The sequence below is a fragment of the Penicillium verhagenii genome, assembly GCF_028828195.1.
Source record: "Penicillium verhagenii strain IBT 33310 chromosome Unknown utg000002l_segment0_segment0, whole genome shotgun sequence".
Taxonomy (NCBI): domain Eukaryota; kingdom Fungi; phylum Ascomycota; class Eurotiomycetes; order Eurotiales; family Aspergillaceae; genus Penicillium; species Penicillium verhagenii.
In genome coordinates this window covers 3508629-3531219 of record NW_026643166.1, presented here as the reverse complement: position 1 = coordinate 3531219, position 22591 = coordinate 3508629, and the positions used below count along the sequence as shown (strand labels likewise).

The 22591-nt window shown below is 49.5% G+C and overlaps 7 protein-coding genes across 7 annotated transcripts; 5 read left to right on the top strand and 2 right to left on the bottom strand.

Moving 5' to 3' along the window:
* Positions 1 to 284: 284 nt before the first annotated feature.
* Positions 285 to 2498, top strand: N7466_001289 (uncharacterized protein; the record flags this gene model as incomplete). The annotated part of the gene is made up of 1 exon (XM_057160687.1): positions 285 to 2498. One exon carries the CDS (start codon positions 285 to 287, stop codon positions 2496 to 2498), a length of 2214 nt encoding a protein of 737 aa, XP_057026935.1.
* Positions 2499 to 3360: 862 nt separating this feature from the next.
* On the bottom strand, positions 3361 to 5538 carry N7466_001288 (uncharacterized protein; the record flags this gene model as incomplete). Its single annotated transcript, XM_057160686.1, has 6 exons — positions 3361 to 4493; positions 4552 to 4895; positions 4956 to 5123; positions 5182 to 5251; positions 5321 to 5355; positions 5426 to 5538. The coding sequence occupies 6 exons, from the start codon at positions 5536 to 5538 to the stop codon at positions 3361 to 3363; spliced, it is 1863 nt and encodes a 620-aa protein (XP_057026934.1).
* Positions 5539 to 6037: 499 nt separating this feature from the next.
* N7466_001287 (EXPERA domain-containing protein) lies at positions 6038 to 6974 on the top strand (the record flags this gene model as incomplete). The annotated part of the gene is made up of 4 exons (XM_057160685.1): positions 6038 to 6242; positions 6304 to 6467; positions 6549 to 6770; positions 6810 to 6974. 4 exons carry the CDS (start codon positions 6038 to 6040, stop codon positions 6972 to 6974), a joined length of 756 nt encoding a protein of 251 aa, XP_057026933.1.
* A 1105-nt stretch (positions 6975 to 8079) lies between these two features.
* N7466_001286 (uncharacterized protein) lies at positions 8080 to 13227 on the top strand (the record flags this gene model as incomplete). The annotated part of the gene is made up of 1 exon (XM_057160684.1): positions 8080 to 13227. The coding sequence occupies one exon, from the start codon at positions 8080 to 8082 to the stop codon at positions 13225 to 13227; it is 5148 nt and encodes a 1715-aa protein (XP_057026932.1).
* A 611-nt stretch (positions 13228 to 13838) lies between these two features.
* On the bottom strand, positions 13839 to 16751 carry N7466_001285 (DEAD/DEAH box helicase; the record flags this gene model as incomplete). Its single annotated transcript, XM_057160683.1, has 2 exons — positions 13839 to 16428; positions 16492 to 16751. 2 exons carry the CDS (start codon positions 16749 to 16751, stop codon positions 13839 to 13841), a joined length of 2850 nt encoding a protein of 949 aa, XP_057026931.1.
* Positions 16752 to 17814: 1063 nt separating this feature from the next.
* Positions 17815 to 19404, top strand: N7466_001284 (uncharacterized protein; the record flags this gene model as incomplete). The annotated part of the gene is made up of 4 exons (XM_057160682.1): positions 17815 to 18310; positions 18375 to 18601; positions 18662 to 18918; positions 18975 to 19404. The coding sequence occupies 4 exons, from the start codon at positions 17815 to 17817 to the stop codon at positions 19402 to 19404; spliced, it is 1410 nt and encodes a 469-aa protein (XP_057026930.1).
* Positions 19405 to 20766: 1362 nt separating this feature from the next.
* N7466_001283 (sugar transporter) lies at positions 20767 to 22446 on the top strand (the record flags this gene model as incomplete). The annotated part of the gene is made up of 2 exons (XM_057160681.1): positions 20767 to 21433; positions 21494 to 22446. The coding sequence occupies 2 exons, from the start codon at positions 20767 to 20769 to the stop codon at positions 22444 to 22446; spliced, it is 1620 nt and encodes a 539-aa protein (XP_057026929.1).
* Positions 22447 to 22591: the final 145 nt, after the last annotated feature.

The window sequence follows — 22591 nt, the reverse complement described above, 5'->3', positions numbered from 1 at the left end:
TGATTCTCCCCGCGCTAATCCAGATTTGGATGACACACCCACACGTGATGGTTTGCCCCGTGATAGGCAAACATGACTAACCTGAATGGGATAGGGTTGTCTGGTGTCCACGGCAACGGTCACGTGACTCACACGAAAAGGGCAATAAACATGGATCATGTGGGTGCGTCACTCCCTAAACTTCAACGGTGATTTTCTCTCGTGAACCACCTTTCCTCCCAACTTGCACTCATGATCGCCTAGCACTGAAAACGGAAACTTATATCCCGTCGACACTATCCGCGATGGAGTCTCCAACGCGTCCAGTCCTCTGTCCCACCAAAGCGCTTAACCCGGTATCGCCAGAACGCATGAATCAACAAACCATCCCCGCGTCTCCCTCCCTGCCATCAGAACTATTATCACTACACCACAAAAACATCAAAGGTGTGTCAGAAGTACAGGCAAAAGTGGCATTTTTGAATAGCCTCGCTCGAGCGGGCAGCCCAAGTGCCCAAGCACAAGCAGCAACAAATAATGCAGCGCTACAAAGAGCGATCCTCGGCCGAGAGGAAGCAGAGTCCGCCCTCACATCAGCCCAAGAAGAACTTTCCGATGCACAGTCACGAGAACGCCGAATTAGTGAGCGACTTGAATCATTATTAGAAGAACTCCACGGCACGAAGGAACGACAAGCCCACGAACGATCGATTTTCGAGAAAGAAATCCGCAAGGCCCGGAAAGAAGCCTTCCGTGCAGGCTCAACCCTGGTCAAGCTGCAAGAAGAGCTCAAACATGCCAAATCCGAAACGAAAGCTTTGAAAGACGAAGTCGCCACTGAGCGGGAGGCCAAGGACCACGCGAAACAGGAGGCATTCGAACGCGCATACGCTTTAGCTGGGCTCACCGAAGAACTGGAGGTCCTCAAGGGTAAACTTCGATCAATGGAAGCAGCCAATCACTCCAATAAACTAGAAGCTCGAGCCCACGAGATTCGCAAGGAAGACTTTGGTCGAATGTCCTTGGCAGAAGGTGATCTTGCTTTTTTGACAACACCACGCCGACCGAAGCGAGCTGCGGCAGACTCAATAAGATCCTCCGCTCAAGAAAGAGAACCTGAAAATTTTGCCGAGGCCACTCCTCCGAAGCGACTACGTCTATCAGAGGCTACATCTCCTGTTGAAGAACATGTCGCGAACGTCACTGCACCGACAGAACTTGAAAGTGAACTTATAGACGAGCTTAAGGACGAGCTTTACTTTGAACGTCGTCAAAGAGTCCAGGCTGAAGAAATGGTTCATTTCCTGAACATTGAATGCCAGTTTGAGAGATGCTCTTGCCGAGTCGCCGAGAAGGAAGGCCGCCGATTCATCTACGATGTTGAATACTATGAAGAGTTCCAAAAGCCACAATTGGAAGCAGAAGTGAAGGCAGCAGCCCAGGCCGAAGCAGCAGCGCAAGCAAAAGCAGAGGCGCAAGCAAAAGCGGTAGCTCAAGAAGCGGCGGCAGCCCAAGCGAAGACAGAGGCAGCAGCCCAGGCAACAGCTCAAGCAGCGGCGGCAGTCCAAGCAAAAGCAGAGGCACAGGCAGCGGCAGCAGCCCAAGCAAAGGTAGAGGCGGTAGCTCAAGCAAACGCGCAGGCCCAAGCAGAGGCGGAGGCCCAAACAGCGGCTGAGGAAGATGCAGCTCGGCGAGCCCAGAAATCTTACCCTGCACCCGATTTTAGCCATACCCCTTCTGTGGAACCTCCTGCCCCTCCTCCACACCGACACGGCATGGATTCGGAAGCAAAAGTGAAGCACGAACCAACGGAACCGCCTGAGAAGATGCCCATGCCCGAGGAACCCCTGGTGACTTTTTCACCGGAGACAGGCACTTTTAAGACGTTCCCATCACCAATTCGCGAAAATGCCAGACCCCCACCTAGACGGGCCGATGACTTCGCCTCTCCTAGTCTTCCATACCCTCCAGTTCGACCGCGTGCCGAATGGAGGGAATCATCCTCCTCAAGCGGCCATGTCCGTTCTTTTACTCCAATAGATGAACCTAAATCGTCTAGAATGGCGAACCATGCTCCATCTGAGCCGGCTTTGAATGAGAAAACCCACACCCACACCCACACCCACAACCACGCATCCGCCGAAGTCAGACCTACAAGAACTCGGGAGAGAGATGATCCTCATTCCCAACCAACCACCACCACCACCACCACCAAAAGGGTCCCTCTTCGTGAGCCAAATGCGCCACAGAACTTGTCTTTTCTCCCAGACCAGCCAATAAACCGTGAAGAGGCGCTTGCACAGATCAGAGCCAGACGCGGTAGGGCACGCAGCAATGTGCGCTCAGTTAGCGCAAATGAAGCAACCGGTCGGTCCGCAGGTTCTGCAGGAAGCACCGCCATTACTCCTGGTCGAGGTCCTCGACGTATCCCAAACCTCCAAACACAATCTTCAAGAAGTGAGAATGACGTCGTCGAACGCCGGGATTTGAGTGCCCCAGTCCGTATGTTCCGTCGGTAAATCTGACCCGCGTGGTTAGCCAGAATGTCTTGCGCATATGAATTGTCATGTCTATTTGATGTCTTTTGTTTTTATTATTCTGTTCAGCCGATGCCTGGCTTTACACTGCGAGATACCCCGGCGCAGCTGCATCTAATCGTTTACGCATTTTTGAGTTAATTTTTATGATTTTCAACTTGGTTGCTTTTGCACGGCAGTGCAATACCATACTCTTAACTTCATTTTTTGGAGTGTGAGTTCCAAGGTTCAGTATGTACTAAACAAGTTCACCTACTTATACCTACATACCATGTACCGGCACCACCCGTTCTCGGATACTTCTATCTACTACATTTACCCACCACTCCTTTGATATTTCCTATGTTCGCATGAAGTTATTCATACCAATCAAAACCAGTCAACTAGTGGTCTTTATCATGTCCTCCACATTATACATACAAAATAATAACCCACCCAAAGAACATGGGTTCGCCTTGAGTTTTGAACATTGAATATTTGTATCACTCAAGTGCTCCCAGGTGCCTGCACATGTGTAACTAGCACTGGTATATTGATCCATCAATTAATTGATAGACATTGGTTCAAGAAGTAGTGCTACATACATCCATAAATATGTAATACATGTACAGTGCACATGTGTATGTGCATCACCATCCATCTTGATGCATTCAGAAATCGATTTCACATGTTGGAAATTAACCTTGGAAAATTGAAAATCGCCATTACACCATGCCAGATCCATATCTGGACAATATGCAGGATACAACAGGTAAACATAGATAAGAACAGATACCAGAACATAAGAACATGAAAAGCAAAATATCAAGGTATAGGTGACATAAGATATATGAAGGCCGCAGTTCTACAAGATCGAGATGCCACAGCACCTGATACGAGCACTATCAACATACGCCGAGCGTCCCCACCAAAGCGAGACAAGCTCCTCAACGAAAATCCGATCAGTGGCGCTCCACACGTCCAGACTCATCTCCGCCATATCGGCAACAGTAATGGCAATTGGATCTTCTGCATCTTGTGTACTATGCATTGAGTCGCACTCATGGGGACCGGAGGAATGAGCATTTGATCTCTGACGTAGGAGGGGAGTTTCACCATCATCACTGGGGATAGATTGTCGGGAGTGGGAGAGAGAGATGTCTGCCTCGTCTTCGGCGGGGTCGTCAAGGTAAGGCGTCTCGGCGTATGTATCAGTTTCGCCATCATGATCATGGCGAGCAATAGCACCAGCAAGGGTGTAGAAGATTTGGGTCGTGAGGCGACGGAAATAGGCTACCAGCGCGACTTCCGGCGGCTCCTGGCCTTGGTCGTCATAGTGGCTAGAGCGGCGGCGGGTAGAGCCCGGGCCAGGGTATGCAAGACTTTCCACACTTGCCAGAAGTCGGGCATCTTGTTCGATTTGTTGTTCTTCTTCTTCATCAGAAAGGCCATCGCGGTTCTCGCCGGCAGAGGCCCACCAGATGAAAGATGTGTAAGCGAGTCGGGTCCAGGAGAGAGGTTCCACAATTTTACTTGAAGAGTACGTTGAGTCAGCGTCAGACCTGTCATCTGAGTCTGATCGGTCCTGAGAGAATCGACGTAGGCCTTTGCGGAGCATGGCATATTTACGAGCGTCGCGTTGAGTGGCCTTGAGTTGGACTGCCTGGTTCGAGTTGTGCTTGGTGCTTGATGGGTCCATCAAGCTGATGGTAGGGAAGACTCGTTCAGCGCCTTGCAGTGACTGTGGCGCGGGGAGGGTAACGAGAGCATCATAGAGCTCTGGTTTCATGGTCAGAACAGTATCAGTCGAGCAAGCAATCCAGCTAGGATCTGTCACAGGATCCAGAATTGCTCGAGATGGGTCGAAGGAAGAAAGGAAGGGGATATCATGGATGCCGACATTAAAGAGAGGGCGGGGTCGCAATGGCGGAATGCGATCAGTCGGGAGTGTCTGTAGAAGGGAGTTTGGAAGAGATGCCAGCAGTGATAGATCGTAGACTAAATTTGTGTGAGTAAAGCCTCTGTAATGTGGAACAGGGACGGATGGGAGAATTACCATAATTGCACGGTGTATGAACTGGTGCTTCATTCATGAAGAGAATGCGTTTTCGCAGAAGTGCGGCCCTATACAGTGGGAAAATCAAAGGTCCAAAGCAGTCGAGGAAATCGGGAAGTGAGGAAGCAGGGTGGAAAGGCGTCAAGGCCGGCCTGAGCGTTTCCAACACCATCGCATCACTAAAGGCGCGATTGCGATTATCTGGACGATCCTCCGGTCGGAACCTAAGGCTCAAAGGTGATTCAACCGGCGATTCCACTGGCGCAGCTTCTAAACCTCCCAATTGAAAAGCGTCCCAGTAGTCTGATAACGGCTGCATGTCGGACATATCCGCGGCGTATTTCCTATGAAACAGGAATGTTAGTTGGGCGTGTGACCGCAGTTGTAGTTTCTTCCAAGCTTACAGCGCCAATTCCTTCAGTTTGGGAGCATGCCTCCAGCTCTTTCCGAGTCTCCCAGAACTGAGGGGTACCAAAACTCCAATGGCAAACATCCTAGCGTTGCGCTCTGCCTCAGCAGCAGGGCGATTGAGGAACGCGCTGATACCGGCATGCTGGTCGTGTACGAAGTACCTGGAGCAGAAAGTTCAGCGCGAGTAGAGTAACAGGTTCATAGACGTCATCTCCTTACACTAGGTCCTCTGCGACGTTGTGCAGCCCCGAAGGGAGCGACTTGTATTCCACGACTCCTTCGACCTCGACTATTGGACCAGTGTTAACTCCGCGCCACTAGAGGGGTAATTCAAACCGGGGGTATGCTTCTTGCTTACCTCCCGGGGCGGCTCGTTTCCACGACACCACATATCTGTAATGTATGGGCGTATATTAGCGACATGCCCCTCCTTGCTCCAAGCTTCCAGGGGATTATTCCTTACCCGGTCCGAATGTCGAAGGAGATGACGAACAGTGCCGCAATTCCCGGGGGCGACTCCATTGAGGAACGCGAGAGGTCGATATTCAAGGGCTTTTGAGTCGCATCGGATGCCATGGGGGAGAAAGTAAAAGGCGGGTCGCCATTTAAGCAGTCGGGGAATCACGGTACGAAGCTGGGGGGGGAATCGAGGAACTTGGGGCCAAGCAATTCCCAGCTATGTGATGGCCCAGTCACGTGTGGATCTGATTCCCCCAACCTTAAGTACAATACTTTTGAGAGTCGATTAGTATATACTACTAGTAAGTTGCATAAGTTTTCATTTCATGACCATCATCTTTCTATCACCCATACTACTAATCTTAACCTGATGGTTGAATAGCCTCGGCTTTCTGCATTGATGCTGTCTTTCAATTGGTCTAGCACTGCAGATCCACTATGCGACCATACTTCCGTAGATGGATCAGAATCCAAGGAAAACAAAACATTCCTCATAAAAAGGTGGGCCGATTATTCAGCTTTTCATTTCCTCAATTTGAATTGAATCTTACTTTAGATTGGAGGATCACACCAGGATCAGAAAACAAGCTTTTTTTTTGGGACATTCAAAAGGACAATGCTGGGTGGCTCCTCTCACCCTTACTATCCCCTCGGGGCCGACATTGTCGGCTATTCGCCCAACCAAACCCCTGTTCTGGAGCTATTGGTGGCTATGGGTGGAGGATGTACAGTTCTTCTCGGATTGACCTTTGCAATGGCCAGTTTCGTGCGACCAACTCTTCGCATGGCGGATAGAATTGCCATCTTGTGGTTTGTGCTCTGTATGACTCCACCAATGTCCGAACCAAGTTGAAGGGAATGGGGCTGATCATATTGATTTAGCTGGGACTCTGCATTGTTTCTTTGAAGGGTATTTCGTGCTGCATCATGACCATATGGCCTCAGCCCAGGATTTATTTGGGCAGTTATGGAAGGAATACGCACTGTCGGATTCCCGCTACATGACCTCAGACACACTGGTGTTATGTATGGAGACCATTACCGTGGTGAGTGGTCACCCCGATCAGGACCAGACCGGGCTTTCCGAGGCTTTTATCCACTGACCAAGTAACTACCCAATCCACCAGCTCCTGTGGGGGCCCCTCTGCTTCGTTGTTGCATATCTGACCGCAACCCGGCACTCATTGCGCCACCCGCTACAAATAGTTGTGTGCATGAGCCACCTTTATGGCGATACATTATATTATGCTACAAGTCTGTTCGATCACTACGTTCACGATCGACCGTATAGTCGACCGGAAGGTTATTATTTCTGGGTGTATTATTTCTTGATGAATTTCATCTGGATCGTGATACCTTTTTGTCAGTCTCCACCATGAAATCAAGAGAGAGAGAGAGAGAGAGAGAGAGAGAGAGAGAGAGAGAGAGAGAGAGAGAGGAAAGGCAGGAAAGTTGCTGACTTGAAAATAGATTATCTCGTTAACAGTATGCGGACCCTCTCGACCGCCATGAAGAGACAGCAGGGGTCAGCCGAGAGAAAAAAAGCCCAGTAACACCTCTTCCGTCATAGCCGCATGTGAGTAAGTGGGGAAAGATTTCATTCTCAAAGTGGGATAGCACAAGTTCGTGCTCGTGAGTCGTTCTGGTCGAAATTGAGATTCAACGGGGGGGTTTTTTTCTCTACATCAGCCATAAGATGCATAGATGTGATGGCCACGAGTAAAAGAATGGAACTAGAGGCTACAGTCTGCTAGGGTGTTAAATAGTGTAAGAATATCCGTACATAAGAATAGATAGTATTATGATATTGGCCACACACATTAATCCATAATCTCCATAATGGAAGGGGGTTTTCCAATCATGCATTCAAGTCCAACTTTGTCCAACTCCATAATCAGACAGCTATGACGCCCAATGCACATAGAGACACCGTACATGCGCAACCGGGATTAAAATACTCCCTGAAATCTCCGGCCAAAGGGGTGAATCTAGTTCCATTTTTTTTTCTTTTTTTTTTTTTTGTTCTCTATCATTCTCTCTATCGCTTTTTATTTAAATTCAAGGTTTCTTACCCACATTCTTACATCTCAAGCTGAGGGTGATAATTGGCGACGCCAAGGCCATCAAGGCCCTTGTTCAGCCCCGGCTTTGATGAATTAATAAAAAGAAGAGAAAAAAAAGGGCGAAAAAACCACGCAGCAAAGCAGTGTGCACCGGATCAAATCACACGGTCAAAGATCAAAAGATCAAAAGATCGCCTTGGAGTCCTTGCAGACCAGCTTGCAACCAAATCATAGGTCAGATCCGATCGGCGCGTGGTTTCCCCGGCAGCAGAACTAGTGCGGGAGTTTGGGCTTATCGTCGATCAGCGTCTAATCGCCTTGTTTACATTCCCCTCGAACGTGTTTGACAGCCACCAAGGGCCCCAAGGTTAAGAGAAAAAGCAAATGCTGCTCTTCATTCTGCGACTCTAGGCCATTCAGTGTCTGTGTGGTTAGTGACATCTTCATTTCCCCAGCCCATGACGAAATATCCCCAAAAAAAGAACAACACATTCCCTTTTTCAGCCCGTCGCGGTCAAATAATCAAAGTCGAATATCGCCATATACCCCTCTGTCCCGGAAATTAATGCATTCTTGGGTTTCACAATAGACATCGATGCCGTCTCCTGCGACCCCGCATCGTCCCAAGACTGGGGGGAGTGCCAAACCCACTCCAACGAAACCACTGGATATTGGCCTCCCGCTCGGGGTCCACGATACAAACACCGTTCGCGCAAGAGTGCGCAACTGGCAACAACAAGGAGGCGGAGTGATCACGATCGACGATGGATTGTACGACGATGAAGAAAATGACGAGAACGAGAAAAAAGCCAAGCCTGCGCCCAAATCGATAAAGCCAAAGTCTGATGCTGGGAAGGACAAGGAGAAGGAGAAGGAAAAGGAAAAGGAAAAGGAGAGGGAAAAGGAAAAGCCGGCAAAAGTAAAGATGACAAAAGGCCCCATGGGGCAGACAAGGAAGCGCAGTCACAGCACTCCGCGCAAACGAGTTATTAGCGATGAACACTGGAGGAGGAACCGATCAACTACCTCGGTAGGACAAACTTCCACACGCAACCTGCCGGCTCCCAAGCGCATCAATGAATACACTACAAACGAAGATGCGGGATCGGGAAAGAAAGACAACCCCAAAGGTGGTCTCCTCGAAAAAAGCCGAGATACCCCGCGAGCGGCAGTGAAAACGCCGGTCAAGGAATGGAAGTCGGCTCCTCGCAAAAGGCCCGACTCTGTGGTGGAAAGCGACTGGGAGACAGAGGCGGATCGGCCCAAATCTGCCATCCGGTCGGAGGTGTCGGAGAAGCAAAAGAGACAATCGCCACCACCTGAGGATGCGGCAGAATGGGCACGCAGCGAGGCTGACTTCTCAGAATTGTCACGGAGGCGCGCTCGAGGCCATCCACAGATACCTAAAGGAGGCATATTTGCACAGATGCTGGACGAGTCTAGGAAGATGTTCACGATACCCAAAGTGGAGCCTCCAAGACCTCCACCAACGGCAAACCGAGGCGCGAAGATCGAGGCTTGGTTAACGGATACACCGGATCCTTTCTTGGATGATGCTCACAGAATTGATATGCCTGGTCCGCTGGATATCAAATCAGCACGAGAGAGACGATCCAAAAGAGTGGTCAACACAGACACTGCGAGTAGCCTGACCTCCGACACGATAGCAGAAAGTGAGCCTCGCCCCAAGAGCTCTCATAGCCGAACTAAAGAAAAGGATCGCCGTCCATCAAGCGATAGGCAACGCAAGATTGAGATTGTTTCAGCACCTAGGCGAGCAAGTGTCGACAAGTCCCGCAAATCTCCAAAAGCCAAAGTCGAAAAACATCTACGAGAGTCGCTATACGAGGACAGCCTTGCGACATCCGAGTCCGAATTCCAAGCAGAGTCAGAAATATCCGAGGTGTCGGCAAACAATGCACCCGTACCTCTAGGTCTTAGCAAGCCATTCCCAAGTACCGGGCACCGCCGTCTATCGACAATCGCTTCAAGCGAAGCTTCGAGCACCCTTCCAGAGGGATCATCCATGTCAGCTCCATCGGCCCCAGAGAAGAATACGGCCAGCATCTCAAACCGCGAGTCCAAGCCCACGGAACAATCTAGACCCACAGAAGAAGCAGAAGAGGCCGCAGAAGAGAAAGATCAGTTTGATCCCGATTCCCTTCCTGTGGTTTCATCACAGCTGAAACGTCGACTCACAAACCACAATGATCTCATGTCTGTTCTCTCGGTTCCTGCATCCAGAAGTAGAAGCATAAGGTCAGCTCGCAGTATTCGGACTAATAAAAGTCGACTGGCTAGTGCAACAATCCCCGACCTTCTGGCTGAGCTGTCCGCCGATGAGGCCAAATATATGCGAGAACTGAAGACTCTTGTCGGCGGTGTCATCCCTGTCCTTCTGACATGTGTTCTTTCACGCTCAGATTCAGCCATCGCCGCTGGCCTGTTCCGTCCTTCGCTGGATCCGAAGGACGATTTGAACTTTTCTAAGCCAATTGTTAACATGGGTGTTGCTGTCGAGCGCCTGAAGACATTACACAAGCGCATTCCTCAGAATGACACAGACGCCCTGCTGACTTGGGCCCAGGGGGCGCAAAGAGTGTATAAGGAGTACCTCAAAGCCTGGAGACTTGGTTTTAAAGATGTCATTGTCAATCTTGCTCCCCTTGAAGAAGACGAGGACAACGAAAATGCCGAGACAAAGAGTCTCGATGAAGGCATGGAGAGAGATGAAAATGGGGATGTTGTGGATTCTGATGGCGACAAGGTTGATGTGGCCTACCTATTGAAGCGCCCCTTGGTACGACTGAAGTATCTTGCCAAGAGCTTCAAAGGTATTAATACTCTGAACCCGTCACCAAAGGCCGAGGAAATCGCGACCGCCTACCAGGCTCTCGTGCTCGATGCTCGTAAGCGAGCTCGGGACGAGAGGGCGAGACTTGAGGACGAGTCTGCTGCTAGCATTGACTCAACTCGCGCGAGAGATCCCATGACCTTAGGAGTCGCTCGGAATGTTGTCGTTGACCGCACTCGGCGTGTCCGGGCTCGTGATTTCTTCAACTTCTCACTGTACCATTCCAGTGGCCAAACGGTAGACTGCCGAGCAGAGCTACTGTACCGAGACAATGTTTCCGGAAATGGATCTGGAGGGGACTTGATGATTTGTGAGATTGATCATTCAGATCGCTGGCTTCTTTTCCCGCCTATGGACCTTCGATGTGTCTCAGCTCGTAATGGTGAAGCTGGCGAGATTGTGCTCATGCTTCGCAGTGCCCCCGAAGAGGAGAAATATTGGCAGGAACTGATCTCTCTTCGCATCGATGACTACGAGATCGGTGTAGAATGGGTTTCGCTGCTAGGCTCCGATCCTATTCCCCCATCCATTTTCCGGAGCCAAAGCTTTATCAGCCGAGCAAAGCAACATAAAGCGCGCAAGTCTTCTGTCAGCGACTCCCCGCCTCGAGTCAACCTCAATGATGTTGAAATTCCAATTGGCGAAAGACGACGCTCTTTCACTCCCAAAGAGCAGTTTTCCGAGCCGAGCACTGTCAGCTCTTCCGCCACTGATACAAGAAGCTCCATGTGCTCTGCAGTGACCCGTGAAACGGACTACACTACAGGAGGCTCCGAGCTCTCGGTCAAGCCGCCTCGCTCCGCCTTGCAATCTCTGCCTTCTCAGAACAATGCAGATAGATCCTCTAATGGGTTGAAAAGATCAAAGGCAAAGAGACAGTCGAGATATGGTGATAGTCCGGCTTCAGAGGCGCCGTCCCCCCAGACGATTGTTGAGGAGCCAGTGCAGGTCGCGGAGTCCACACCATCTAAAATTAGGTACTATGGTGAAGGTAGTGATGTTAGCCAAAACACAGCTTCCCCCAAGCCAAAACCCAAGTCTGCGTCGAAGATCCCACAGCCCAAGACCCCACGAAAGCAGGTGTCTCCAGAGCCCGAATCCCCTCGCGTATCATCAGTGCCCTCGGCGCATCTGCCCCAGATTCCTAAACTTCGGACTCCCAGCAGCCAAACCCACATGTCAACACCGAGCAGCCTTGGTGTCGACGAGGAGGAAGATTACCCTGCTCTGGAATGTCTGCCAACTCAAGAGCTCCCCGAGACCCCTACTAAGTCCCGAAGAAGAAAATCTCGTCACAAATCGACTCATCACGATGATGCACCTCCTCCTCCACCACCCCATCGCTCACCGAGCTCCTCCACAGGAAAACTTTCCAATAGCCCTGTTCTCAGTCCATCAGGTGTTCGACTTAAGCGCAGGGGCTCTTCGCCATTGAAGCACGAATATGAACCCTCCACGGCTTCAGATTCCTACACGGAGTCTGATTCTGATGCATCAACAGTGCGCCATTACAGCTACTCCTCATCGGAATACTCGAGGTCCGATTCAGAGGATTCTTACTCCTCGGCCTCAGACTCCGACTATGAAGAAAGTGATATTAGCGAGCTTCCCAAGCCAAGGCGCTTGGAGTCCGGTACTTCTGAGGCAAGCTCCTTATCTCCTTCCAATTCGGCATCACAAAGCGGGTATCGGACTGTCCCCTTACAACCTACCAAGTCTTCAAAAGCCACCGCATCCATTTTTGCGTGGTCGGACAAGGGAAGTTGGGAAGCTCTTCTTCCTGACGAATGCAGTATAACGATTAGCCCTGGACTCATTGAAGCGTTCAAGATGAATGCCGACTCTCGATCAAAGCCACTCATCTCTATGGAGCTCACTCCACTCGTCCCCATCCGCCGGGGTACAGCCATCGACATTAGCATTCGTTCACCTCCTACTCATCGTTCCAAGATCACATCCAGCAACAATATAATGTTCCGGTCTCAAAACCCAGATGACTGCGATGCTTTGTATGCCCTCATCAACCAAGCACGCATTAATAACCCAACCTATATTGCTCTTCAAAACGCCCGTGGGCCCTTGAACGACACTGTCCAGACCTTTGAGCCCGCCACCAAGTCTGGCGGAAGCTGGTTTGGCTTCCCCCGCCGCAGAAGAAGCTACCGGGCCTCAAATAGCTCCCCGCGTTCCCTCGCCGAGGGCTCCGAAAGCAGTGTCGGAACCATGAGCAGTGCCTTTTCCGCCCTGAAACGTTTTGGTGGAGGAAGTAAGATGTTCAACATTGCCCGTTCAACAGTCAGCTCCCGCACCGGTCGCGAAGGAAGCATCTACTCCGGCTCCGGCGACTCTGGCGAGACCCCCTCAGGATCAACCGGCATTGACCGTATAGCAGCTGCGATCAAGGGTGCCGACGGAATTGGCCTTTCAAACGCCAAGATCCGCATCTACCTTCGCGAATCAGCTTCTAAGTGGCGCGACATGGGTGCTGCCCGCCTAACAATCATGCCCGCTCCACCTAAGAACCTCTCTCGCCCTGGAACAGCCGTCAGTGGCCGCAGCGAGAACAGTGCCTCGCCCGCCGATGGAGAAAATTCCCCTACCAGCTCCGGAGCGGCAACTCCACGCGCCGACGTTGAGTCCGAAAAGCGGATTGTTGTTCGAGGCAAGACGCGTGGTGAGATCTTATTAGATGTCTGTCTTCCCGAAAGCTCATTTGAGCGGATCGCTCGCACCGGAATCGCCGTTTCAGTCTACGAAGAGACCAATGATGGCGTCGTCTCGAAGCAAGGTGGTGTGACGACGAGTTCTCAAAAGATCTTTATGATTCAAATGAAGAGTGAGGCCGAAGCTGCCTATACTTTTGGGCTTGTCGGTAAACTGCGGTACTAGTACCGCAGCCTGGCTAATTTTTGATATGATGTGATTGTGGGTACATGCGATATCAGCATTTGGGTCTGGTGCATGGCGGATGGGTGGTCATTTAACTGGGCGGTTTCCTTTCCTCTTTCTTTCCCTTCTTTCCTTATTCTTTTACTTTCTTGTCCTTTTTTTTTTTTTTTTTTTACTCTTTACCCCTATGATCATTCTAGATCTGCATGTTTTGTTTCACCACAATATTTTCTTATGTACATTTAGATGTCTTCTGGCCATATCTGATCCTGGCTTTTTGGTCATGTCTTTCCAATCAAGATCCCCTTTCCTATCTCCAGTCCGTTCTGTTCAAAGGAAATTCTTCTGCTCTGACTGCCTTCTTACATGATGTGCAATATCTCATTTATGTGTATTCTTCATAAATAATGTCATTGACTCTAACCTTGGAACATCGAAAGGTTCCTGTAGAAACATGCACATACTAGATCACGGGTCTGAAACTTCAGGCAGTTAGAACAGACGCATTCACTCACGTAGGTAAGCTTCAGCAATTGAAGTAGTGCATAGGTATTCGAGCATTAGACATCTAGTTTTATTTGTTTATGTAGTAGTAGTAAGGTGAGTATTTATCACGCAGCTTCGTTGGCAGGAGCCAGAGCACCTGCAGCTGTAGTGTCTTCACTTTCCACCTCGGCACCATTCGCCTTTTTGAAGATATAACCTATCCGATTACACTCATCCTTTAGCAAAGAAAGCAGGACATTGTCATCAACAATAGCGGCGAATTCATCTTCCTCTTCAGCACTAGTAAGAACAGAAGGGTCGATATGCGCATACTGTGCTAGAGACTGATGCATGGTATTTTTCTGTGTTCTGCCCCGCCGCGACGAGTCGCGGATAGCGCGCTCCTGGGCTTCCATGTCTACCTCGGAAGCTTTGACCAATTTTGGAAAATCAGGTTCATCGTCGGAGGGGGCATTACTTAACTCCGAAAGTTCGGGGTCATTCCCCTCATCTTCCCCATCGCCAGGCTTCAGATTAGGCGTAGCAGTGCCCGAGGAGGAAGACGAAATGATTCCCTTGCCACCGCACTCACAAGCCAGTAAATCGTGAGTCTGACAGCGGCTCTCCTCGTCAAGACGGAACAAGTCACGGAGCTCAGCAGAAGAGAATTGTGCGACGCTGTTCTTATGCTCCATGACACTATCTGCCAACCCAATTTTGGTTACCTGTCGCTGCCAAATCTTTTCTTCGAGGCTACCTTTCAGGATTACCCGGTAGATACGACAGTGGTGCTTCTGTCCATCGCGGTGAATACGGGCCATGGCTTGAATATCTGTCGCGGGATTCCAGTCGACGTCAAAGAGAACAAGACGGCTGGCGCCGATAAGGTTGAGGCCCATACCACCAGCTTTAGCAGAAAGCAAGAAAGCAAAACATTTGTCTGCAGGAAGACGGTTGAAGTCGTCCACCAAAGGTTGGCGTTTTTGGGTGGGAGTGCTACCGTCTAGGCGGAGGAAGGGCAGACCAAGGGAGCTCAGGAGATTCGCGAGAAGATTGAGGGTGGAGGTGTAATTAGAGACGAGAACGATCTTTTCGGTTGTATTTGTTCGCATGTTATCAAGGATTTGATCAAGAACTCGAATTTTCGCGCTAGCCGAAGGAGAGAAGTGGCGCATGAGGTTTGGGGGGAGAGAGGCGAGAAGGGCGGTTATAGTTTCACTCGGTGCATTGTTGTTGTTCTTTGCTGTGAGTAATGAGGGGCTATTGCAAAGTTTCTTCAGGATAGTGATCAACTGGAGAGCGCTCTCTGCATTGCCCATGGCGGACTGGAAGACAGGAGAAGCCAGGACGGCTTGGTAGATGTTGGCCTGGGAACGAGTTGGGTTACAGAATAGAACGTATTCTGTCTTGGGAGGGAGGTACTTGGCTAATATGTCTGCTGTCCTGCGGAGGATGAACTTGGAAGTAAGGTCCCGAAGCTCTTCGCTTCGAGATTCGCCCTTTTCGATCTCTTTTCTGGTGGCCTCTGGTTGTCTGCTGCGAACAATCGGTGTTTCAAACTCTCGAATAAAAGCCTTGAATGTTCCCAGAATTCCAGGATTCACGAGATCGACCGCAGCAAAAAATTCGCTAAGATCATTTTGAATGGGGGTGCCTGAAAGGATAACTCTTTTTGCGGCATTTAGAGACTGGATAGCCTGACCACTCTTGTTTGACAGGGTCTTCAGTCGATGACCTTCGTCTGCGATGATGATATCCACACCAGCGCCCTTTGTTAGACCCTCCTGGGCCGTCCTCAACTTCTCGTAACCCACAATCATAATGCTATATGATTTCCCCTTGGTGAAATCGGTTAGACGTTTCCGATTATCATCAAAGACGAAAACTCCAATCCGTTCGTTTCCGAGCCACTTGCGGAACTCCTTCCGCCAGTTGTTGATCAAAGTGACAGGGCAGACAATCAAAGCCTTCTTAATGACCGGAGGCGCACCGTAGATAGGATTTTGTTTTAACAGAGTCCATAGAAGAGCGATTGTTTGCAAGGTCTTTCCCATACCCATCTCGTCTGCGAGAATTGCTCCTTCGCCATTGAATGATCGCATTCCCATGACACATTCGTACAAAAACTGAACACCTTCTCGCTGGTGCGGGCGCAGACTCTTCGTCAACAGCGGGTCAACCACAACATCTACAATCTGCTTTCCATCGGGAACCGAGGCCGGTCGTGGCATAACCAAAGCTCCTGGTGCGTCCGGATCGTGGCGAGGGACCACCTTGATTGGATGGGTTGGTAGAACAGAATCATCAAGATATGGCTTCTTGTATGCACCGAATCCCGAGTGTCCTTTATTGTCCCCATCTAATACTGATGCGCCTCGCTTCAAAGATCCGGTCCGGCCTAGAGTCCTTGAGATTTGATCTTCGCTGTTTTTCAGCGCTGTCAATGGGGTTTTCCTCGAGCCCTTTGAAGTCTGTGTCGGCTTGGTAGCTTGCAAAACATTCTTCCCAGCTAAGTACTCCCTGCGAGGTATCTCAGAGTCAATCTCCACCTCCTTACCACCCACATAGAGCATCTTCCCTGGTTCGAGTTCACCCTCAAACCTCCCCCGTCCCATGTCTTTGCCTCCTACATCTCGCAGGGTGACAAGACCAGCGCGGGCAGTGAGAACACCGTCTCCATCCCATGTCTTGTTCTTCTTGGCGCTTGGTTTTCTCCTAATGTAAGAAAAAGCAATGTCAGATAGATACAATAACCAAAGAGGTTTTCATAGGACGTACCAAAGAGCGTTGAAGAACCTCTCATCGCCGAGCAGTTTGATAGGCTCAGGCGCAGGAGCTGTTTTGCCCCCAGACTCCGTCCCCACATTTCTGACTTGTTGTAGTGGCTTTCGAGGTTCCGACGGAGTTGGCCGCGTTTCGGTCACAGGTGCTGGGTCATCCTTTTTGAGGGGATTCTGAGCAGATATGTCTTGGGTTTTGGCCTCATCGGTTGTCTCTGGTTTCCTGATCAAAGGTGACTTGAAGGGCTTGAACACCATGATGTTTGGTGAAGACAATCCAGCTGATGCCAACCGATCAACGCGGATCGCCAAACACGCGACTCTCGACGCGCAGTCACATGACTGGGGGTTTTTTCATTATTAATTGAACAGTTGACTTGACTTCGGCTAACTTTCTCCGTTTGTCCCCGATTCAAGGGTTTTTTTGACTTTGGGATTTCCCTCTCCACTTTCTCCCGTCTCACCCGTCAATCCCGAAGTATTCATTGGTTGGATTGTTTGTCTCTCGCCTTGTTTTCATATGTGGCGGGCTTAAGCGGCTATGTACTTACTAGGTTTAACATGTTGATGGGCCCGCATTCTGTGGCTACACTATTGACGGTGGGGCTGGCTCGAAAATTCGAAGCATTACATCTATACGTTCCACGTGATTGACGGACACCAAAACAAACCAAACAAACAAACGGAGACTAACTCGGGATACGAGCTCACGAAACAAACAGTGATGGATATGAAATCGATGAATTGCGGGTTGAGGAAGGAAGAAGGAAAGAAGTTCCAACTCCTCCCCATCTTTCCTAAAAACTAGATTACATAATGCTGTATGAACTCGTTGTCGGAACCCGCGTAAAACAGTAATACATGTACTAGTAATGATGACACAGCCCAACCTTTCCTCCGAATTAGACACATTCTCCTCCACTCCGTTCCCTCTTGATTGCATTAGTTTTGGCGGAGGCTGCATCTACCTAGAATAGACACGGCAGCATTGCAACTGTACCTAGAACTGTACCCATTTCGGATCCCGTTTTTGGAACCCGGGCTGAATTCAGTTTTAGTTCACATTGAATTCAAATTTAATTTGTTAGCCAGGTAAAGGTGTACTACGAGGTACGGTACTAGTAGGGAACAGTATAATACAGAGTTGCGGAGGGCGGTCAGCTGTTGTTTCAAAATGGCGCGAGGTGGCACCTCCCCCCGTATCCATCGCCGAATCGGGAATCGGGAATAGTCATGCCGCGAGCGCTATCAACAGTCATCTATTCACCAAGCCAGAACGTTTCTTGCCATTCCAACGATTATTCCATCCATTTGCCAAAACATGGAGCCAGTTCAGACGCAGCTAGCTCGAGCTTCTCCAGCTTTATGTCAATATGCAGGAACATCGAACCCATCAATCCATCCCGACCGTCTGTCACTCGCCTATATGTCTCCATGGAACACATTCGCAACGGACGCTTACCAAGTGTTCCAAGAGGCTGACATTGCCCATGAAGTTCCGTTGAACGACGAGACGGAACTTTACACAGTCGGCAATGAGCTTGGTTTAACCGGGAGGTTTGTCCGTAACGTCTGCGACCCAGTCATCAAAGCCCTCGAACCGGTTCTAGGTATGGCGTCAATCCGATTTGCCGATTTTCAGGCAATCTCCACCCCAGAAGCCACTATCCCAGACGTATGTTTGGGGCTCATTGCAACCAGGCCTAGACCTAATAATGTTCATCTGGTTGGAGAAATGAAAACGCCTTGGACCATCTTGGACGAATATCTTCATCTCAACCGACCCAGTACATCTCCTCGCCTTGAGCCACTGATAGGTTTGCCTGCCCAACATTCTCTCATTTTCACGCGAAGTTCGCTCACTCTTGACCTTTTGCTTAGGACAACTTGTTGGTCAGATGCGCACATGTTCAACTCGGTTTGGATTTTTATCCACCTACGACTCTACCGTTTTTGTGAAACGAGAAGCCGACTATTCTTTCCTCCTTTCGCCGCCTATTTGGCATGGCGTTACGCAGCCTTCCCTTCGCCAGTTACTTACTGGTTTCTGTCTAATGGCCGTATCGGAGCCAAAATACATTGAAAGCCCAACATTTGAGCCAAGGAATGTAAGTATTTGATTTGGGCAACTGTGAGAGACATCGTAAAGCTGCTGATATATTAAGAAGCTACGAGGCCCTCCTCCTGTCCGCGTGTCCTCCCGTATAACTGGAAATTCCGCTTACCCATCCCCGCCAGTGGCGAATCAAGTAGACACTATCACATCGGATAGTGTAATCATTAACACTGGCGGATCTACCCCTACGGTCGTGAACTGCCTTCAGCAGTTATCAGACTCACGCCTCCAAGATAAGGCGACCTGGTTAGCAACTATGGGTGGATCAACGGTGATCCTAAAGTGCTGGGGACTTCAATACGATGAGCTGTAAGTCGGATTACTTTAATAGCTTGTTATTAGACTTACTAACTAGTTACGTTTAGATTTCATGCGGAAGCAGAAGTGTACAACCGCATTTGGGCCCAGCAGCCGACCGGCTATCGCAGCTTCACCAAGTGGATCTCCAGGGGGGAGATTGTCTGCTCAAGTATATTCCCATCAGGCTATGTTCTCGTTCTGGAGCAGAGACGCGGGATGCGGCTTGACAGACTATGGCATACTCTATCCGAGGCCGAACGGGCTTACGTTCAGTCCGAATGCCTTAACGGCATTCATGCTTTGCGACAAGTGGGCATCCGCCTTGATGATCCTGGGAAGCACAATATTCTCTATGACAGAGATAGTCGTGTGGTAACTCTGCTTGACTTTGAAAGTGCGCAAGAGTTAGAAAGCCGCATGTTCATCTCGACATATTTTGAGATGGGTATCATATTCGGCTCTGATCTTTTGCTGGGCCATCCATCTGGAGGCTAGGCTGAAAGTTACAGAGTATTCGCATTGGCAGAGTTTATTCAGGCATATTATTACAGTGACCTTGGTGATGTTTATTGACCGGTTTCGGTCCTGGTTTTGCTGACTGTCGGGTGATTTTGGGGATTCCGGACAATCTCTTAAGGGAGTGAGCCTTCTCTACAATTTTTAGCTTGTTACCCAATCCAAGCCGCTTCCCAAAAATAGTCTCCATCTCCTTTCGAATCCGTTTCATTAATTATGTAGGATTGATCCGATTTTGCCGATTGACCAATCACGATCTCGGGGAAAGTGGCGACATCAACGGATAGGAATCGTCTGGTCCCTGAACTAACCGATCACACCTGAGGCACGCGGAATTCATTGAATTATTAAGACAGCTGATTTATGCAGGAATACCGGGCTATAGCCGCATCACCTTCTTCGATTGCTCCATACCGACGGCCGAGCGTTGGCAAATGACGTCAAATCTTACAAGACCCATTTTTATGGATTTTAATGTGGAGCCAAAAAAAAAACCCTTTGCGATTGAAACCGGGCACACAGATGCTGGGAATCTGAGCGTGTGACGTATAACCCTCTGAAAACGGTGCATACCAACGTTCTACATACATGTACTACATACCTTACAAACCGTGGCAATGAACGCACCTGTCTTGCGCAATGGTGGGGACCTCGGCTGGTGTACTCCGTAGCAGGTCGACTCTCTACCTGCACTACATACCGTGGTTTCCCCATATTATCCCCATACAAAACACGATCCATGAAATCCGGAGTTGATTAATTCCATATCAGTGGAGTTCATTGAAGGAACTCTAGACTGGCTTCGATTGTTACTAAAGGTTGTTCTATTCTTACCTATTGGATCATTCCCGGTACCTTTTGGTTAGGTGGAGCACGTCCGTTATCACGCTATCCAATCCAATCCAATTTTTTTTTACCTTTTCCATCCCAATTTTGATGTCTCAATCCCTTGCTCTCAAGGGTTGTGTAATTGACGGAATCGGCTGGATTCAATCATTGCGGCGAGAAGCAATATTGCAATAATTTGGATAGGTTCTACCCATCTCGCCTCAAAGAATGATCTTGTTCGCTTCAAAATTCAGAAGGCCGCCCCATTTTTTTTTATCCTGATGCACGAGCCCATTGAAGTATGTATGTATGTATACATACACAGCGGATGATCCACACCAGTCTCCACTGATAAACTCTGGCTCTAAAAAATATAAACCGGTTTCAGAACTATGACGATTTTGTCCAGTGTCGTGTTGGGTCTGACGCACATTTTTCTTTCGGATAGTTAAATCAAAGCATCCGCCAGAGATCGACTTCCTTGCTCTGCAGCCGACTGTTCTTATCTGATCAATGTCTGAGCGAAAACCCCCCTTGGATAGCCCCGAGGCTACCCCCGATGCTCAACACTCAGACAATGCTCTGAGCTCCAGCGACCCCTCGGACGACGGCCTAGTTCCCCCAATCGAGAAGGACGAAAATGGCGGTATCGTCCCCGATGATCCCTACGAACTAAAAGAAGATCAGTGCTACGATAAATTGGGCTACTGTTGGCCCCGATGGAAGAAATGGTCGTACCTTGTGGCTGTTGCTTTTGTGCAGGTGTCCATGAACTTCAATACTTCTGTTTTCCCCAATGCAGTGATTCCACTCTCAAAGGCCTTTGACATTAGTCAACAACACGCGCGGACTGGTCAAATGGCCTACCTTGTCACCTATTCTATTGGATGTGAGCTTTGGGCGCCGTGGAGTGAGGAGTTCGGCCGATGGCCCATCCTCCAGCTCTCAATGTTTTTGATTAACATCTGGCAACTCCCCGCTGCATTGGCTCCTAATTGGGGATCCGTTGTCGTCGCCCGTGCCTTGGGTGGAATTTCTACCGCCGGTGGTAGTGTCACCCTAGGTCTAATCGCCGATATATACGAACCTGATTCACAGCAATTCCCTCTGGCCTTTATCGTGTTTTCCTCCTGTATTGGAACGAGTATTGGTGGTGTCATCGGTGGTCCAATTGAGCGATGTAAGTTTCATACTAGTCTCCCACTTATCTAGACTATTTACTAACCATAATGTCCGATAGTCCTTGATTGGCAGTGGTTCTTCTGGATCCAGCTCATTTTCGGAGCCGTCACTCAAGCGATCATCTTCTTCATGCCTGAGAGTCGTTCGACGATTCTTATCGACAGAGAAGCGAAGCGTCGCCGCAAGACCGGAGAAGACCCGAACTGTTACGGACCAAACGAGCTCAAGAAGCCTCGCATTTCCCTCAAGGAGGCTGGTAAAATTTGGATCAGACCCTTCCACATGCTGCTACGCGAGCCCATCGTTTTATGTCTTTCTCTTCTATCCGGATTCTCCGATGCACTTATCTTCACCTTCCTGGAGAGTTTCACAACCGTGTACGAGCAGGGCTGGGATTTTGGAATTTTGGCTTGTGCTTGGGCTGTTATCCCAATCAACCTTGCCTACTTACTCACATATATTTCCTACTTCCCTTGGTTTGCTAGAGATGAACATCTTCGCAAGAAACATGGCAACGAAGCAATCCCGCCTGAACGTCGCCTCAAGTGGCTTCTGTGGCTTGCGCCATTCGAGCCGATCGGCCTGTTCGGTTTTGCCTGGACATCTTTCGGCAAAGAGCGCGGTATTCCATGGATTGCATCCATGATATTCTCTACGATGGTCGGAATCGCCAATTACGCTATCTATCTATCGTCTGTGGATTATATGATCGCATCCTACGGTGTGTATTCGGCTTCTGCTTGTGGTGGTAACGCCTTCGCTCGTGATCTTCTGGCTGGTATTTCAGCAATGTATGCCACCCCAATGTACACCAATATCGGCAGCAAATGGCATGTTCAATATGCCAGTACAATTCTGGGTTGTCTGTCTTGCCTAGTCGTGGCTCCCATTTATGTGTTCTACTGGAAGGGGCCACAGATCCGCGAGAACAGCAAATTCGCCAAGTCTCTTGCTGCCGACCGAGAAAAGAACAATGGTCGACGAGTCAGTCAGCCTTCGTTTGAACCTTAAGTGGGACATCTGTTGCAGTGCAAGAAACCGATTGTTTTCTTGTTTCAGCCCTTCCGACATCTGAAGGCTGGAAAGTTTCAATTCCCGTTCATTGGGAATCACGACCGCATGAAAATCCTGTATTTAAATAGTCCTGCCATGATTG